The following is a 21,157-nucleotide window of genomic DNA, read 5'->3' as shown; positions in this document are numbered from 1 at the left end:
CTTTAAATATTGTGCTTATTATTTGCTTCTTGTAATTCACTTATAATTAATTACTCCTTATATATTCCCTTTACCTTTACTTCTTCATTTAAAATTTTTCTTCAGTTGAGTAACAGTTCTGATTGATTTTAGAAATGCAATGATGGACAGCATATTTAGCTCTGCTATTTTTTGGTGGAATTGCATAGCAAGCCATTAGGTTATTACTAAGAGAATAAAACCAAAAGTAAAAATACCCACATAAATAGGCCTTATTTGTGATTGCAGAGACTCTGGCACAGGATTATAAACTGTTATAATGAGCAGACTGAGCTTATTAAATAATACAAAGGATTCGTGGAGAATATTTTTGATTTACATAGGCAGAAGATTTCTTTTTATTATCAAAAATTAAAAATAATATATTATTCTTGTTTAGTAAATCAATGCCATCCTAAGTATATTTCTTATATCAGAAAGAAATATATGTGTACAAAATTTAACCATACCTTCAAAGACATCTGTCATTTTGCAGATATGGGCAAATGTAGCTCCAGTTGCCCAGGTATATACTACATCCATTAAGTGAGGTTTAAATGAGCTTAGGTAAGTCTCCTCATCAATTTCCAATTTGGCTTCTGCTGAAACTTTTGCAATTCTTTTAGCACATTCCTTTGAAGATAAAACATATACTTAAAAAATTTCTTACTTATGATCTCCCATATCACTTTTTCTTTAGGTTTCCAAAGTCAGTATTCTACAAGGTTCCTTTTTCTTCCTACGTAGTAAGTCTGCAATTTGGATATTCTGCTTCTAAGTAGCCACAGTGCCTGTTCCACTGCTGAGTAATCAAACAGCAAAGTTTTCCACTACATTAATTAAGAAAAACATATCAAGAGCATGATTTTCACCCAGTAATACCTTTTCTACAAAAACCAAAACTCTTCATTAAAATTACTAAACAGTAACATTTAACTCATCTCTAATTGTTTCATTAAGAAAACAAAGACAAGGGCTTCCCTGGTGGCGCAGTGGTTGAGAGTCCGCCTGCCGATGCAGGGGACACGGGTTCGTGCCCCGGTCCGGGAAGATCTCACATGCCGCGGAGCGGCTGGGCCCGTGAGCCATGGCCGCTGAGCCTGCGCGTCCGGAGCCTGTGCTCCGCAACGGGAGAGGCCACAACAGTGAGAGGCCCGCGTACCGCAAAAAAAAAAAAAAAAAAAAAAGAAAACAAAGACAATAATAACAAGCCAGACTCAGAGAAACATAAATCCTATGGCAAAATGATGCTTTTTCTCCAACAATGCTTTAAAAAATGTAAATCTTAATATTTCCTTTTCCTTACAATAGGAAGTTAGATTTCATTCTTTTCTCCTTGGTAATCAAGAAGGTCAAAAACTCCTGGGCCTATTAAGACTTCCCTGATTCTGGAAGTTTAAATTTCTTAGTAATATTAAGGAATGTTAAATGTTACATTTAAGGGGCCTTCTTTTATGATTCACTTTTCATTCCTCTCTTGCAGTGTCTTATAGTTCATCTTTCCCTGTCTAATGTTGAAAAGATAGATAAAACCATTCTTCCCAAGAAAAATAATAAAAGAGACCAATTCATTACTATAAACTACTGTGGCTTTGAGGATCCAGAAATAAATCATTTCTTAGGCTAAAACAGATTTTAAAACCTGATTTTAAAATTTGTTGTAAACTGAGATGGAAAAATGTATAAAAAATTAAGCTAACTAAATCTATCAAGATGCTATTCTTAACACCAAGGAAAATGATGCAGACACTGAACTGTTGGTATAGCCTATCTACACCATGCAGTGTTAAATCTGTACTCACAGCAACTCTATATAACTTAACATTTTGGTGAGGGAGAATGTCTAATTTTTAAAAGAAAAATTACAAATGATGTTATTAAAACAGCAGTAAATGACAAGACTAACATCAAATGATATATTTAATCCTGAAGGAAGCTGTCTCTGTGGAATAACAAATATTATGATTAGACTGTCACAAATGTTTATTTCACAACATACTATTCATAAAATATGTAGTTCAAAAAGATCTTACCTGCATTTGACGAAGTGGTCCTGCTAATTGCTCTGTTAATTTGGGCATCTCACTAGACTATGAAAGAAAAGGAAGATTGTATGTAAAACCCAAGTTTAAAATGCAGTATATACTATCTGCTTTTATAAACAAAACAAAGCTTTCATGATATCCATTAATTTCAAATTATAAGACCTCAGTCGTTAGCATTTAGAGTTTCTAATCAACTTAGTTTGTGTAAGCAAAATTACCACTCCTCTCATCCTGAATTACACTATTCTCTTATATTTCAGAAGAAAATATTACACTGCTAAATTTGCAAAGTGTGCTAAACTAGCTATTTTCTGTGACCATAAATGGAACTGGAGAAAATATTGTAAACATGCATAGTAGTTTAGTTACATCAACATTTATAAACTGTTGTATCATACTTTGATTTTTGAAACAGTTTGGCTTCTAGGCAACTCCCACTCTGTGGAAATTAAAAGTCTTGGATAAAGAACATTAGAAAAATGCCCTCAATTTTAGTTTTACCCAGATATTTCCAGCTCTCTAACCACTTTTAAAATATTTAAAAGTTTAGATGAGTTTCAGTATTCTTATTATTGTCTCCCCACTAGTGAAAAGTCTATCAGTTTCTCAATTAGAATAATAAGAGTTTCAGGTCTATTACTAACTAGTCAAATAAACTTGGACAAGCTGCTTGAATCCTGTGTGTTAGTTTCTTACACTGTCAAAGAGAATAAGTCAGGTCCTCAAAACCTATACACTTGTGATTAGAATAAAGTTATTATTAAGGAACAAATTTTGACAAAGATAGACTTGCTATACAAAAATAAAATTATTACAAGAAAGGTATGTATGTATATATGTATGTATATATGTGTGAGACAATTTAAAGTAATTATAGGTAAATTTTTAAAAAGCAACTATAGGTTAGTTGCAATAGATCTGCCTTTACTTTGAGCATCAGTATTTATATAGGACTTGGTTTTGATTTGTATCATGAATGAACTCCACATCTCAGTTTAGTGAAAAGTACACAAGTACATGTCTTTGACATTGTGTCCATTCACGATCAACAGTTACTGATCTCTCCCTCTCTCCTGGTCACTGTAAGTAGAAGGCACTGGTCCTGATGTAAGTAAGCTATGTTTCATTTTACCAATATTCTCCTACCAGGTGAGTGCAGTTTGCTCCCTATCTCTCTTTCAGGTCTCAATTCAAATGTCACTCTATCAGTGAGGCCTCTTCTAATCACCTTACTTAAAATAGTAACCCCAGCCCTCGCAACAATTTCTATCTGCCTCCTCTGCTTCACTTTTCTCCAAAACCCTCATCACCTTTTGTCATAATGTGTGTATTTCTTTATTGTTTATCTTCATCAACTAGCATACATGAAAGTATCATGAAAGCAAAAGTTTCTGCTGTCTTTCTAGTGTCTAAGTATCTGCATTGCACATAGTGGGTGCTTAATAAATATTTGTAAGATACTTGATATTTATATTGTAAATACTGTGTAATCTTTAAATTACTTCTAATGATACAAAAAATGAGGGGGCACGGTATTAGAAACAACAAGCTTTAAAACAGAAGGTATCAGCATTTATGACAAGTATCTTACTATATTTACCTTCCTTTCTGGCTAGAAAACATACTTTTAAAGTATCAACAGAATTCCATGGTATTTTCAGTACAATTACCCATTTTGATGTTGAAAGGCACCACACCACAAGAATTGATGACACTACATATAACACAGTGGGGCTTCACTGAACAAATCTCAACTACATTTAGTGACATCTTGCCCCAAGATTTAAGAGTTGTGTTTTGGCTAGGCCCAACTCCCATGAAGAGGTAACATACATGGCCTCTCAGAAGACAGGATTTTTTTACTGCCACATTAAAAAAAAGCACAGTATAAGAAATTAGCCACAAGACAAAGTCTGACACAGGCAGAAGATCACCAATCTCCAAATAATTTCTAAACCTTATATCTGTTCAAAGAAAACTGGACAAACATTCTAAACAATTATCTTGGAAATTAATGTAATAAAATTTTGAACCTAAGGAAAACAACAGCCAAACATAGTATTTTGTAAAGGAATGCATTCCTCACATGCAAATTAAATTACTTCATGGGTGCACAGCAGGTATTCTTACGAGAGCATAAATCATTTTTGGATTACTGTCCTATTTGTTATCATTACCACTGCAGTTGTAATTCTGATCTGTAATCAGAGAGCTGAGAGAAAATACCTACCTACTCCAATAAGTTATGTATTTGATCTGATTAATAAATAAGGAAATAGTTAATGGATAAACAGATCGACAGCAGAACTGCAAACAAATTTGTCTTACACAATTTACTTTTTTAAAAGTTAAACTAAGTGTATATGGTAAAAGGTTCTCTAAAAATTTATACAGTAGCAACATTATTTTTAGAAGGTAAATGTGCTTGTCTTACTCTTATTTTGCCAATTTTATAAACAATGAATAAAGGTTTGAATTTGAAATATGAAACATGCATTTTACTTTTTAAAATAAATCATACTGGCTTTTGCAATAAAGTAAACGATGATAGTGTCCTTCTGGTCCATCCAGCATTTCATTTTTTGATTTCTTAAGAGCTGGTGAAAGTCAACTAACTACTCATATGAAAAAGTTACTGCCAAGCCAGTGATGAGAATCGTATGGCCATTATCTCAAATCTTGCCAATGAAAACTAAGACTTCAGCCTCTAGTACAATCAGCTGCCTCACAGTTATTCTCCAAAATTGAGAAGAGGAATGTTAATTCGACCTCACTCCCTTTTCATTTTTACTAGTTTTGCCTAATTTTACCTTTTCTTTTTCCTTCTAGACTGTCTGACTAAGCTAGATCTTCAAATAATGCACTGGGTAATAGAGCAAATTTTTAACTTGGAATCTGATTAATGATGATTGTCTATAAATAAAATTCTAGTTTACTTTCTTTTCTAATAATATACATTTAATTATTTCTCTCTTACTAAATTTGGGTTATAGTTACATTGATTTCTAATAACATTACCTATAATATGTAAACATGCAGGCATATTTTAAAAATTAAAAAATCCATAATAATATTAAATTATAAGACATGTAAATTAACAAATAAGATGTGCTAAACTATTAACTCACATTCTCTTGAAACACAAAGCAGCTTAGTAGTGCCGTTGCCTGTTCTGCTGATAGGTCATTGAAAAGGCCATTAAACATCATCTCAGTTAGAAGGAGCTCATCAGCACTATACCGCCATAAACAAACAAACAAAAAAGAGTACACTCCAAATGTCAGAATATAAAAACACGAATATGTACCCACACATCCTTAAGATAGAGTTTTAAATAAAATATGTTATTTGAACATAAGGACTAGTCAGTGAGGAGTGACAAAGATTTATTTAACTAAGGAAATGGCAGGTCTTTATATTTACCAATATATGAATAATAAACGTGAAATGGGTGTTTCTTATAAAGAGCCCATTCTAGCAAATACCAAAATGCAGATATTCATTGAAATAAAGAATCATTTCTTAACTCTCAGAATACCAGAAAAATTAGTCATTAGCATTTATTACCTAGGTCCAAGGACCTTTTAAATGGTTTACAACTCAATTATTTTACAAATAATTTAAAAAACAGACAATGAAAAACAACTTTATAGAAATCTTAATTAGAATGTACCCATAGCAGACACACATTTTATTCAGTTTCCTAGTGCTGAGAATGTTATAAATTGCTGCTCATTAAGACTGTTATCTATGAATCTGGAGTATATCCATCTAGTAAATACAATTTCTGATTTCAAACATATCTATAATAGGTACTAGCTTATCATTACTTCTGTTTCTTCTTGCACTTGCATTGTCAAAACATATTACTGACTCCAGATTTTAAATACCTCTCTTTTAGGTTCTAGCTTACCCTTACTTTTGGTTCTTCTTTTGCATCATCTAAATACAGTATTTTACTTTTTTTTTTTTTTTTTTTGCGGTATGTGGGCCTCTCACTGTTGTGGCCTCTCCCATCGCGGAGCACAGGCTCTGGATGCACAGGCTCAGCGGCCATGGCTCATGGGCCCAGCCACTCCACGGCATGTGTGATCTTCCCGGACCGGGGCACGAACCTGTGTCCCCTGCATTGGCAGGCGGACTCTCAACCACTACACCACCAGGGAAGCCCTAAATACAGTATTTTAAAAGACTATGACAAATCGTAATTTCACTGAAGAGAGAAAGGTCATCTTCTTTGCTCCATAATTGTACATTTTCACATTCAGATTTTTAAAAAAAATTTATTTTATATTGGAGTATCGTTGATTTACAATGTTGTGTTAGTTTCAAGGGTACAGCAAAGTAATTTAGTTATACATATATCAATACATATATCTATTCTTTTTCAGATTCTTTTTACATATAGGTTACTGAGTATTGAGTAGAGTTCCCTGTGTTATACAGTAGGTCCTTGTTGATCATCTATTTTCTCTTTAGTAGTGTCTATATGTTAATCCCAACCTCCTAATTTATCTGCCCTTACCCCCCAGCCCACCTTTCCCCTTTGGTAACCATAAGTTTGTTTTCAAAGTCTGTGAGTCTGCTTCAGTTTTATAAATAAGTTCATCTGTATCGTGTTTTAGATTCCACATGGTGTAAGAGATATCATATGGTATTTGTCCTCCTCTGTCTTAGTTCACTTAGTATGATAATCTCTAGGTCCATTCATGTTGCTGCAAATGGCATTATTTCATTCTTTTTTATGGCCGAGTAATATTCCACTGTATATATGTACCTTATCTTCTTTATCAATTCATCTGTAGATGGACATTTAGGCTGATTCCATGTCTTGGCTATTGTAAATAGTGCTGCAATGAACACTGGGGTGCCTGTATCTTTTCAGAGTATGATATATGCCCAGGAGTGAGACTGCTGAATCATATGGTAGCTCTATCTTTAGTTTTTTTTTTTTTAAGATTTATTTTATTATTTATTTTATTTATTTTTGGCTGCATCGGGTCTTCGTTGTGGCATGTGGGCTTCTACTTGTGGCGTGTGGCTTTTCTCCCTCTAGTTGTGTCATGCATGCTCCAGGGCGCGTGGGCTCTGTAGTTGTGGCACGCAGGTTCCAGACCACATGGGCTCTGTAGTTTGCAGCATGCAGGCTCTCTAGTTGAGGTGCGCAAGCTCAGTAGTTGTGGCCCTTGGGCTTAGTTGCCCCGCAGCATGTGGGATCTTAGTTCCCTGACCAGGATTGAACCCACATCCCCTGCATTCTTTACCACTGGAGCACCAGGAAAGTCCCTCTATCTTTAGTTTAAGGAACCTCCATACTGTTCTCCATAGTGGCTGTACCAATTTACATTCCCAGCAACAGTGTAAGAGGGTTCCCTTTTTTCTACACGCTCTCCAGCATTTATTTTTTGTAGACTTTTTGACGATGGCCATTCTGGCCAGTGAGAGGTGACACCTCATTGTAGTTTTGATTTGCATTCCTCTAATAATTAGTGATGTTGAGCATCTATTGATGTACTTTTTGGCCATCTGTATGTACTCCTTGGAGAAAAGTCTATTTAGATCTTCTGCCCATTTGACTGGGTTGTTTGTTTTTTCTGTTATTGAGCTGTTTGTGTATTTTGGAGATTAATCCCTTGTTGGTCGAATTGTTTGCAAATATCTTCTCCCATTCTGTGGGTTGTCTTTTCATTTTGCTTATGGTTTCCTTCGCTATTCAAAAGCTTTTTTAAGCTTAATTAGGTCCCATTTGTTTATTTTTATATTATAAAAATAATAGATTTATATTATAAAGATTATAATTATTTTCATCTCTTCATCATCTGTTTTTTATCAATTTCCTTGTATTTACAACTATCTTCAGTATTTGACCAACTAAGAATTGTATCAAGGAAAATTTAGCCACAAATACAAAAGATGAAAGATAAAGTCACAAGTCCTTTTTAGCAAAATGGGATGGCCCAAGTTCTTATCACAAAACATTACATAACTAAGTCCTTTATGTTGAACAGAAAGGAGAGTAAAGTTATAAAAATCTTAAATTTTTTTTCTTGTTCTTAGAAATATATTATTCACTCACTGACTCTTGAGTGTGAGAATTTACCTAGGGTCTGAGATTTTGCTTACATGACCAATTTCACCATCATCACTTTGCCTCGAGTGCTTTTTGTCTCTTTGTGTTAATTTTCTGATTTGTGTAATAATTGCAAAAACATCTTTTTCTGTTATTTTTCTCTTTACCATGTGGATGACAAATGAAAAATTCTGAATTCTCAACTGTGTTCAATGAAAGCTGGAAAAAGACTACAGTGATGGTGTCTCTAGAATTCTATAATCAAGGTTCCATAGAGTATCTTACATTTATAAAAGGGTTTAATGGATCCATCCAGTAACTATAAGGGTGTTACTCAAAAAAAAAAAAAAAAAAAAGAAACGGAAGAAAGGGCATATTTCCTATTTTTCATAAGATTTCTAAAAAAGAATAAAGTAATGAACTATCAATATTTATAAACAGTAATAACTACTCAAAAATAAAGTCAAAAACTAAACATGGGTTCCTAATGGTAAACTGAGAGTTAAGTCAAGACAAAACGACAAAAATACAAATAAGGCAAGACTACTTCTATAGTCTAATGCGGGAGGCAGATAAGAAAGATAATAATCACAGAACAGCAATTTAATAGAGATTTATACAGGCAATTATGCAAAAAAAGTTGAGCCTAAAATCAAACTGAAGAAACTCAAAGCAAGTTTCAGAGGATCTTTAAAAAAAATTATGCAGGAACAGGGAGCAAGGAAAAGGTCATGTTAAATAAAAGAAACACCATGTGTGGAATGTGGCAACAGACAGGATAGAAAGGGAAAGGCGAGAATACACTAAATTATGGAATTTATTCTGAAAGCGATACAGAATCACTGAGAGACTTTTACCAAACAATGACATGGTAGGATTTATGGTTTGGAAAGACTATTCTGAAAGAAAGAGTATAAAGGATGGGTTGTAGAGACTTATAAACAGGATGTACCTTAGTCAGTGGGAATAGTTAAAACAGCACAGAGGTAGGAGAAAACAATCATGAAGATGTGAGAAGAGAGCTAGAAGGAAGAGGAGGAATCTAGGACGACTCCCCAGTTTTTGCCTTTAGTGGCTGGGTCTTATTCAGCAAGACAGACCAGAGGGAGAGACAAATTTTGGGGGAAAGGTAACGTACTTTGATATGTGATATTGTTATCACTATCTTTCTAAATATTTTTTCTTCTAAGACTAAAACTAGCTGTAGATATCTAATAGAAATTAATTTCTATATTAACTATTAAATATCAATACTACATAACATCACAAAGAAATAATTCTAATAACATTAATTTTGGCATTCAAATCAGTAGATTGGTGTTATAGTCTAAATTTAATCCTGGGTAAATTATTAGCCTTATAGTGCCTGGGTTTCTTTAAGTACAGAGTAGGAAAACTTAATTTTATCACAGCTTAAAGGAAAACTACAAGCCTGTAGGCCAAATCTAACATGAAGAAACATTTAGCTTGCACAGGGACTTAAAAAAATAATTTTGAATTAGTATCTGAACATTTAAAAATCAAGAGATTTCACCAAAAAAAAAAAATCTGGATTTTTGACTTTTCTAAGTTGAATACTCTGATATCATATTATTCTGTAATAATTAATTGGGGCCGGGTAGTCGCTGCCCCCTTTTGGCGGCCTAGAACTGTCCTGTTTGCCACAGAATCTTGGCCCCTGCCGATATCTGAATTCATATCTGAACCAGATGATCAATAAGAACAGTATGAATAAGTCTTCATCAAGAATATCCAAAACCATCTACAAGGCTTGTAATTCTTTGGCCCCATCCATTAGGGCCTTGGTGAGAACACAGAAACTGTTTCAAGATGTCTTTTATGGACTCTGCGAGAACAATGGTCATGGCTATGGCAAAATAAGTATCTTCAAGATGATGGCAGTCAAGTGGGACCCTGAGCCAGAACAACTTAAAGAGCCCTTCCAGCATTTCGGACCCACAGAAACAATTGGAGAGAATGAAATGACTTCCGTTTTAAGTCATTTGGTTTTAAGGTCATTTGTAATGTGGTAAAAGATTACCAAAATAGACAACAGCTTATATCCAATTTACAAAAGTTTACATCCAATTTCAAGCTGTGGCCTATAATATGCTATACTCTAATACCCTACTGTTAGACCAAAACTTTACATAAAAAAGGATAATGATTATTAGATTAAGTTTCAAGGTGGGAAAATGTTCATAATTGTAAAAATAATTAAAAGTATACAAAAACCATATATAAACTAAGGTTACAATTATGTAAAAAGTCCACAATGCATTAAAATAAAGAAAAAGGAAACATATGAAAGTACTAATGGTGCCTGTGTTAATTAGTAGGATTCAAAAGATTTTTATTCTCCCTTTCTAATTTCTCAACTTCATGATCAGAACCTGTATTTTAATATGGAAGGCATTGTACAACTTTATATTTTTAATATAGCTCTTTTTCCAAAAGATTAATAGCCTTCATTTAAAAAACAGTATCCCATTTTAGAATCAGTTTTCTAGAACAACCAGGTTTTACCTGCTTATTTCACAAGCCACTCGTCCTTTCATCTCTATGACATCAGAAGACGTAGCAAATCCCAACCTCCTTAAAACACGTTTGCGACATTTGAGCTCATCCATTTGTAGGACAGTTCTTGCTTTCTTTAGTTCTCGCTTTGCGGATTTAATGTCTATTGCAATCTAAGGCATATAAAAGTACAAAAGAAGTTCAATAATAAAGTAAACAAAATGATATGATGTTTAGTCATGAAATGAAACAAAAAATATTATATTGGGGGCCGGGGAACGTGGAGGAGAACACAGGAGTCTCTTATTGTCCCAGGATATTACACAAGAGGAATGATGTATCTGAGGTAGCTATGACATCAACTCCAGCTTTTCATCCTTAGGGAATTAGGGGGTAACTCAGAGAATAAGGAAAGAAAGATGAGAGTATATGAATCTTATCTCTCAACTACTTATATTCCCTTATGATGCCCTGAAAAGTGTTCCTTCTCTTTGCCCTCAAATTGCATAACAAATCTGCCTAAGCTGGAAGTGGATTTAGCAAAGAGAAGAGGTCTTTATTCTATAGACAGAGATGAATGCTTAAAAGGAAAATGTTATTTTGAGGTCATCCTATAGGGTAGATGAGTTTTAAAATTCTATTAATCAGAAAATATTACATACTTTTCGACTGTGACAGAGGATGACAGTACAAGAGCAAGAAAACACTGTGATCCTGAAGTGGAGGCTTGAAGTTCAGAAAAACATGGACAGAAAAGTTTAGGGATTGAGAAGTAGAAATTCAAAGACTTTGGAATTTTGAAGATGATTTATTAAGCTTCAACTGAGGAGTAGAAATGTTGAAGGCAATGATGGTGGTCAGTAACTGATATTTATTGACAGCTAACTATAAATCCTGTTTCTTCAAGTGCTTTACATTATTTCATTTAATTCTTACAGCAATCATATAAAGTAGGTAACTAATATTAAATGTGCATTTTACAGATGAGAAAACTGAGGCAGACAGAGATTACCAAGATCAAGATACTGGTCAAGATCACAGAGCTAGTGAGTGATAAAAGATGGGATTCAAACCCAGACTATCAGACTCTAGAATCTAAACTCCTAGCAATTATTTACATTGCTATGAACAGATATATTGTCATAATGCTAGGAGGATAAGAAGGAATGCTTTATATGTTAGACAACTCTATACTACCTAGCATGATCTATCAGGCCTATCAGAAAAAAAAAATTTGTCTTCTAAAATTTCTTTAATTGAAGATGTGCCCATATTAGCATAGAAGACTGTGCTAGGTACCCAGAGGCATATAAAGCTTAAAGGTTGGTAGAAGACAGTCTACTATTTAAGATTTTTATCATAGTAATTTTTATATTGATTACATGTTGAAATGTATTTTGGACATATTGAGCTAAATAAAAATCTTATTAAAATTAATTTCACCTGTTTCTTTTCACTTTTTTTTTTTTTTTTTGCAGTATGCGGGCCTCTCACTGTTGTGGCCTCTCCCGTTGCGGAGCACAGGCTCCGGACGTGCAGGCTCAGCGCCCATGGCTCACGGGCCCAGCCGCTCTGTGGCATGTGGGATCTTCCCGGACCAGGGCACGAACCCGTGTCCCCTGCATTGGCAGGCGGACTCTCCACCACTGCGCCACCAAGGAAGCCCTTCACTATTTTTTTAAGGTGGCTACTAAAGAATTTAAAATTACATAAGTGGCCTGTATTATATTTCTACTGGATAATGCTGTTCTATATCTTTTTCTACATACTTTAAAAGAATACAGATATCCATGTCTGTAAATGAATAAATACATAGGTACAGGGGCTTTTCCCACAAAAGTGAGGTCAGCTTCCTTTTCCACTCCATACAATTAGGACTTCTTTTCCAAAAAGTACATATAAATTTACCTCATTTTTTTAAAATGGCCATGTTGATACCCACTGTGTGGATATGCATAATTCATGTATCTAATTTTCTACTGATGAACACTGAGGTTGTTTACATTCATTTGCTTTTTCAAACAATGCTACAAGAACATCCTTGTACTGCCTCACTTTGTAGTTTCAGTCCGAGAGGACCGGAAAGCTGAATCAGAGGGTATGAGCACTTAAAATGTTGACAGTTGAGGGGTCAGATTTTGAAGGCTTCCTAGGCAGGGCTAAGGAATGTCAAATTTATCCTGCAGTCACTAGGAGGTCAGGAGGTCATTAACAAAAAAAAGACTTGTTTTTTTTCCCCTAAGTTGTTAACTCTTTGTAGTTTTCTTTCATTAAGAAATGCAATACAAGGGCTTCCCTGGTGGCACAGTGGTTGAGAGTCCGCCAAGATCCCACATGCCACGGAGAGGCTGGGCCCATGAGCCATGGCCGCTGAGCCTGCACGTCCGGAGCCTGTGCTCCGCAATGGGAGAGGCCACAACAGTGAGAGGCCCACGTACTGCAAAAAAAAAAGAAAAAAAAGAAATGCAATACAAGCACATTACAGACAATGGGGGGCGGGTGGGAGTAGGATTACCTACTATAATCTCACTGCCCAAACACAACCACTTAAGGTTTTCCTTTCAGTCCTTTCTGGTGTGCGTTTTTACTTTTGCTAAATTGTAATCATAGTCCACAACGATTTTAGGTCCTACTTTTTAAATTTAATGTTCCTGTATAAGCATTTTTTCCATGTATTGCAGTCTTCATAACAAGTTTATTTAGCCTGTCTTTCAACCAGACACTAGGGCCTTTTTGTTATATTTGAGTGGCTCAGAAAATGCCTTTCTCTGTGGCTTCAAACCACCTTCCCTGTGGATACTTTCCAGTCATCACTCAACCAAACTCAAGTCTTTCTGTTCCTGTGTTGAAACGGTTAAGGATGATTCTGGTGGTCAGGTACGGAGTAAATGGAAGCAGGGAGGGAGCTGCTGCAATGGTCCCGGTGATAGATGAGGCCAGGATGACAACTGAGTATACTCAAGCTTTTTGTGTCTCAGTTTCCTCATCTTGAGAAGAAACCTTCATGGTGGGCCACAGCATGGTGTGCTACATGTTCACTGAGAACACACCTGCTGTGCCCAACATGGCACAGGGCCACATCATGCTAGTTCACAAAAAGCTAGAAAGGGGCAGTGCTGTAAAACTATGAACTGAACACATTACTCTACTAAGCCAAGAAGTTTCTACTTATATTATTTATTCAATAAATACTAGGCATCTACTTTATAAAAATAGATCATTATGGGAAATATGGAAGAGTACAAATAAGCTTAAATGAAACACCTGAGCCTAAGGAGCTTAAAATCTAGTTTGTGAGACAGGAAGACAAACATGATTAAAGTAGCATGTGATAAAAGCTGAAAAAGCATAATAGCAAGGAGTTATAAACTTCAAGGAGGAAGCGACATTTGTATATACAAAAGATTCTAGTTGAAGACAAGTAGATAGTGGAAAGAAATGTATTCATTTCAAAAAGCTTTTTCTAAATTCATTATTCAGAATGGCTGTAAGAATGCTTTTACTGGTTAGAGAATATAGCTAGTTAGCCTAAAAAGGTGAACTGCTACTTCATACCACTAGGATGGCTATAATTAAAAATACAGACGAAACAATTATTAGTGAAGATGTGGAGAAACTGGAACTTTAATATATTGCTGGTGAGAATGTAAAATGGTGCAGCCACTTTGGAACACAGTTTGGCAGTTTCTCAAAAAGTTAAACATAGAGTTAAACACAGAGTTACTCACTGACCTGCAATTCTACGCCAATTCCATCCAGGGGAAATGAAAAGATATGTCCACACAAAAATGTGTACATAAATGTTCATAGCAGGATTATTCATAATAGACAAAAAGTGGAAAAACTCCAAATGTTCATCAACTGATGAGTGGTTAAACAGAATGTGGTATATATATACAATGGAATATTTTTCGGCCATAAAAAAGAATAAAATACAAATTCTGCTACATCATGGATGAATCTTGAAGATATTAGCTAAGTGGAAGAAGGCAAACACAGAGGCCACATATTGTATGATTTTTTTAATATGAAATCTCCAGAATAGGCAAATCCATAGAGGCAGAAAGGAGATTTGTAGTTGCCAGCGGCTGGAGGGTAGGGAAAGGGGGAGGGACTGCTAATTGGTATGTGGTTCCTTTTTGGGGTGATGAGAATGTTCTAGAATTAGATAGTGGTTATAGTTGCAGATATCTGTGAATATACTGAAAACCACTGAATTCTATGCATTAAAAGGGTGAATGCTATGTTATGTGAATGACATCTCAAAGTGATCAACTTTTTTTTACTGGTAAGAGTTGATAGTTTACTTAAAAGATAGCTAGACATTTTCCTGTTTTAGCTGATGAAACCAATAGGAAAAGAAAATGAAAAATATATACTCACTTATATAGTGAAATGCTTAGAATTCTATGATAAAAGAGTTTCTGCCATACCTGTGCTTTTTTTTCACAAAGCGTATACACAGTTTCCAGATTTGGATCATTGTGAAGTGGATGAGAATACATTCGATGCTCAAAAGCCTCTACTTTCTGGATGACTTTTTTCAGTCCTTGATCTTGAATGCCCATGTCATCAATAGGATCTAATAAGGGAACACCATCAGGAAAACGTTTCTGAACTTCCTGAAACAAAATATTTAAAATTCATTTTTCATCTTACATACAAAATTAGTTAAGACTAAATAATTCCTTTTATGTTTTTTCTATGTACAGACATGTATTACAATTTATTAATAATTCTAATATTTAAAGTTTAATAGTTATGGATGCAGCACAACTTATTGATAAAGCCCATCACTGTATATTTAGGTTGTTGTAACTTCTTGCCATTATAAATAATCCTGTATTGAACATCTCAAGTGTAAATGTTTTCAATATTCTGATTACTTCTTTGGGGCTGATTCCTAGGGAGGGCACTACTGAGCTGAAAGATATAAACTTTCAAAGGGTCCAGATTCCCATCACTAAATTTTTTTGTAACATGATTTGACTATTAAATATAATGAACATGTGAGTTCAGGGAAGAGATAGGTCACTATAGGCTGGTACCCCACTGGGAGACTTTCAGGGTCTTGGATAGGGCTTAAAGGTAAGATAGGATTTGGCCAGTTAGAAATAAAAAAAAAGTTGGGAGGGAGGAGTTACCCACAAAAACTTTTTATAAAACTGCCAAGAGAATTATTCATTTCAAGAAGCCCACCCATGGACCACAGCTTAAAAATTCCTACTGTACACTGAAAGCATCCTGCTTTCTCAGATTTTAGTACATAGCCTTCACTATATAGTAAATCCTTTTCAAATATTTATTGACTAACCAACTAACGAAGTGCCTTTTTATTTTCCTACCGGAAAATAAAATTTTCTATAAAATCTTAACTTTTCCTATTGAAAATAAGACTATTTCATCCATGTATTAACTATACTATAAAGTAGTTAAAAGTCCTGGCACATGATTTTATACATAAAACTTTTTTTTTTTTTTTTTTTGGCGTTACGTGGGCCTCTCACTGTTGCGGCCTCTCCCGTTGTGGAGCACAGGCTCCGGACGCGTAGGCTCAGCAGCCATGGCTCACGGGCCCAGCCGCTCCGCAGCATGTGGGATCCTCCCGGACCGGGGCACGAACCCGTGTCCCCTGCATCGGCAGGTGGACTCTCAACCACTGCGCCAACACGGAAGCCCTATACATAAAACTTTAAAATACACTCTATAGTTATTTTCATTCATAACGAATAAAGCAAAACATATTTAACACAAAATAGTGGCCATGTTTTCCTCTGTGAGCCCTCCTTTAGCCTGACTTTGTTGCTAGATTCAAAGAGAGGACAGTCTACACATAGATCTGCTGCCACTATCTTTGTTAAAAATAACTGCCACTATTGGTAGTGTTTATAGGTTTTCTGAAAGAAAGCAATATATTTAACAGCAAATCAGTTGCCTTGTTATAAACCCTATTTATATTTACATAAAATTTATATTTAATTTATAAAATTAACGTGTATACCTGTATTGATTTTAAAACACTCTGTCTATTGTCCAGTGGTCGAAGGTCTTTAGGAATGTAAAGCCTAACACTGCTGATAGCGGACAGGAGATGCACCAAAACTGGAACAACCTACCAACAGAAAAGTTATATATATATATGTTACAACTAAAATTGAACGTGTTCAAATTCTGCCATTTCTTAAATTTAGCTTGAATTCTTAAAAGGAAACTGCATTTACAGTATGTGACAGGTATAATAAGTAGATAGTAATCATTGTGGAAGCTTATATCTTAGTAGAAACTATATTTAAAAAGTGAAAACAAATTCAAACCTTTAAGTAACAGGCAAACAAATGGTACATAAAAATAAGTGATTCCCTTAACACAGAATCCATATTTTATTCATTTTTGCATCCTCAGTACTTGCTACTTTTTGAATACCTAAAAGTACTATAGCACTACAGAGGAAGGAAAGACTCCTACTTAGGTCTATTTAGGTTTAGTTGGCCACGCAAAACTCATGTAATCTCTGGATGGGCCAGAATGAAGAGCTGAAAAGAGGTATTTCAAGCAGAGAAAACAGTATACTCCATTAGACATAATCTTGAAGAAAACCTATCTTCAAACTTTCTTCCATGCTTTCTCCTGACAAGAATACCCTTCCCTCACCATCAAAAATGCCATCTGCTTTCTTTAAATTTGCTCCCTTTAAATTCAGACTCTATAAACTGAGGAGAGGTTAACATTTTCACAGATCCAACTTTGTCACTTTATTGGTCTCCTTACCTTTACACTGATCACCACTGGAAAAACAACTGTCATTCACTTGCTGATAACAAATATATTCACTCTGTTTTACTAAACAAAATGGTATAGTGGCTGAATGTGGGTTCTGGAGTCAAGACTGCCTGGGTTTGAATTCAGTCTTCAGTTAGTTGTGTGACCTTGATCAAGTCACCTAGAGTTTTAAGCTTCAGTCTCCCCATTTAAAAAATGAGGATAAACAACGAAACAGAACAGAGAGCCCAGAAATAAACCAACATACCTATGGTCAATTAATTTATGTCAAAGGAGGCAAGAATATACAATAGAGAAAAGACAGTTTCTTCAGCAAGTGGTGTTGGGAAAGCTGGATGACTGCAATTAAATCAATGAAATAACAACACTCCTTACACCATATACAACAATAAACTCAAAATGGTTTAAAGACTTGAATATAAGACATGACACCATAAAACTCCTAGAAGAGAACATAGGCAAAACATTCTGACATAAATTGTAGCAATATATTTTTTAGATCAGTCTCCCAAGACAAAAGAAATAAAAGCAAAAATAAACCAATGGGACCCAATTAAACGTGTGTCTTTTAAGAACAAGCACCTTCTCCTGCAGAGCCACAATATTATGAGATCACAGAAATTTAACAATAATACATCATCTAATACATAGTCCATATTAAAATCTCCCCAGCTGATCCAATAATGTCCTTTATAGACTACTAGCACTACTACTACGACTACCACCACCACCACCACTACTACTATTACGTTTGGAGCCAGGATACTACTACTACTACTTTTGGATTCAGGATTCAGCCAAGGATCATTTACCACATTTAGTTGTCAGGTCTCTTAGTCTTCTTTAATCTAGAGTACTCTCCACCTTTTTTTGTTCTTTTATGGTATTAACATTTCATATAATTTCAAATTTAGAGAAAAATTGCAAGAATAGGATAAAAAGCTCCCATATACCTTTATTCAGATTCACCAATTATTTGTATTTTGCCCCATGTGCTACAACATCCTCTTTATATATTTATGTATATACATATACACAAACATACACACCCATACAACCACAGTACAAGTATTAAAAGAGGGAAATTAATGTAGATACACTGATATTATCTAATCGACAGTCCATATTAAAATTTCATCTACTTTCCCAATAATGTCTTTTGCCCTCCCTTCTCCCCCCACCACTCTATGGAGCAAAACTAGGATCATGCATTGAACCTAGCTATAATATTTCTTTGTTCTTCTTTAATCTGGAACAGTTCCTCAGTTCTTCTGTGACTCTCAAGACATTGACATTTTTGAATACTATAGGCCAGTTATTTTGTAGAACGATTCTCAGTTTAGGTTTGTGTTGTCATGAAGAATCATCATACTCAGGTTATGCATTTTTGGCACAAGTGATTTTTTTCTTTGTTGGTCTCAGTCCATTGGTCAACATTACTGGATTGGTGACAGTAACTTTGATTACTTGATTAAAGTAACATCTGCTAGCATTTTCTACCATAAGTTACTACTTTCCCTTTCACAATAAATTTACAGGGAGATAAATTTATAAGAAATTGAGGCTTCCCTGGTGGCACAGTGGTTAAGAATCTGCCTGCCGATGCAGGAGATACGGGTTCACCCGGTCCGGGAAGATCCCACATGCCGCAGAGTGGCTGGGCCCGTGAGCCATGGCCACTGAGCCTGCACGTCCGGAGCCCGTGCTCCGCAACGGGAGAGGCCACAACAGTGAGAGGCCCGCGTACCGCAAAAAGAAAAAAAAAAAAAAAAGAATCTGCCTGCCAATGCAAGGGACACGGGTTCAAGCCCTGGCCTGGGAAGATCCCATGTGCTGCGGAGCAGCTAAGCCCATGTGCCACAACTACTGAGCCTGAGCTCTAGAGCCCGAAAGCCACAACTACTGAGCCCACGTGCCACAACCACTGAAGCCTGTGCACCTAGAGCCCATGCTCCGCAACAAGAGAAGCCATGACAATGAGAAGCCCGCACACCACAACAAAGAGTAGCCTCGGCTCGTCACAACTAGAGAAACCCACACGCACAGCACCAAAGACCCTACGCAGCCAAAAATAATATAAATAAATAAATAAATAAATTTATTTTAAAAATTTATAAGAAATTTATAGGGAGAGTCTTTGTAGACTTTGTAAGTATCCCATTCTTCATTAAACTTTTTTTTTAACATTTTTAAAATTAATTAATTAATTAATGGCCGTATTGGGTCTTCGTTGCTGCGTGTGGGCTTTCTCTTGTGGCGCATGGGCTTCTCATTGTGGTGGCTTCTCTTGTTGTAGAGCATGGGCTCTAGGCATGCAGGCTTCAGTAGTTCGTGGGCTCAGTAGTTGTGGCTCACAGGCTCAGTAGTTGTGGCGCATGGGCTTAGTTGCTCCACAGCATGTGGGATTTTCCTGGACCAGGGCTCAAACCTATGTCCCTGCAATGGCAGGTGGATTCTTAACTACTGCACCATCAAAGAAGTCCTTCATTAAACTTTCAACTCACTAGTTTTAACATCCATGGATTATTCTTGCCTGAGTCAAAAATTACTTATGGTAGTTGTCTAACGTTGACTCTTCTAACATCTCCATTCCTTCTACAGTATCTATTCTGAGTATATAAGCTTGTGGGTTCTTATTTTATTTTCACTTGATTATAATCTTTTACTATCATTATTTTTATTCTCAAACTGTCAAATTCACTTTTAAAGAAGACATTATGTGGACTGAATTGGCTTTTGAGCCGCCAATTTGTGATCTATACAAATCCTAGATACATGGGCTGGCTGGAAAGAGAAGACTCAGGACGTGAAAAACTGTCAATGATGTACCAGGTAGCCAACACCCAGAGGGAGAAATACACTATTTTTCTGTACTGAGGTACACGTACACAATCCAAAATGGCAGAAAAATTAAAAATAATTCACTTGACTTTAGAGAAGAAGTGTATGCTTTATGTACTTGCAGCTGAATTATGCACAAGTTGCATTATGCAGAAGTATCTCCTTGAAAACAGAATAAACACTATCTGTGAAGACCTGATTCAGAAGGAAGACAGAAACTACCCAATTTCTAATGCTGCTTCCTATAATAAGTTCCATCCAAGAAATGGTCAACTAAGTCTCACACTAATGACAGGAAAGAAACTATAAAGGCCCTCCTACAAATGTCTCCTTAAGTACAAGAAAGGGAGATCCTAAGACTTAAGTTCTGTAAATAAGAACTTAAATGTTTAAAAACCAAATGAACAGTTGCCATGAAATTATAAATCTCTACACTCAACAAGGATTTAAAAACATGCTATAATATTTGCATTGTGCAGTTGATTCAACTTTCTAAACCTAATAACCTTTATAAAAGAACTTAGAATTCAGGCTTATCATGATGCAACATCGGTCTATATAAATCCAAATAATCACGAGGGCAATTATTAGAAAAGCGTGAGAATACCAACAGTAAGGAGTATTTTTATTCTTAGACCTTTTTCTTTGCAAGTTTGTCATAAATCAATTTCCCCTTTTAAGATAAGCAAATGATAAGGTAAATAATATCAGAAGTCAGTACATTTTAAGTCAATACAATCTTTAAGTCAATACACTCTAAGTAAATTTCGACCAATGTCATCTCTTCAATTAAGACTGTTAGCTAAAACACAATATGATTTTTGAATTTTTCATCTAAATCAGAATGATGTTTTTTGAACCAACTGAATTTTAATCCAGTCAAGGC

At 35.4% G+C, this 21,157-nt stretch overlaps 1 protein-coding gene across 1 annotated transcript in view; it reads right to left on the bottom strand.

Moving 5' to 3' along the window:
- The window catches only part of MTREX (Mtr4 exosome RNA helicase), a 146,504-nt gene that overhangs the window by 17,197 nt on the left and 108,150 nt on the right, over positions 1–21,157 (bottom strand). Inside the window, exons 20-25 of the mRNA XM_067730704.1 lie at positions 16,652–16,762; positions 15,084–15,272; positions 10,660–10,823; positions 5,192–5,297; positions 2,052–2,108; positions 489–651 (exon numbers count right to left, since the gene is read on the bottom strand). Coding sequence (XP_067586805.1) covers positions 489–651; positions 2,052–2,108; positions 5,192–5,297; positions 10,660–10,823; positions 15,084–15,272; positions 16,652–16,762 — 790 coding nt within the window. The remainder of the gene's footprint in view (positions 1–488; positions 652–2,051; positions 2,109–5,191; positions 5,298–10,659; positions 10,824–15,083; positions 15,273–16,651; positions 16,763–21,157) is intronic.

This window comes from Pseudorca crassidens, chromosome 3, assembly GCF_039906515.1.
Source record: "Pseudorca crassidens isolate mPseCra1 chromosome 3, mPseCra1.hap1, whole genome shotgun sequence".
Classification (NCBI taxonomy): domain Eukaryota; kingdom Metazoa; phylum Chordata; class Mammalia; order Artiodactyla; family Delphinidae; genus Pseudorca; species Pseudorca crassidens.
Note: the sequence above shows the minus strand (reverse complement) of the source record. Positions and strands in the feature narration are given on the sequence as shown.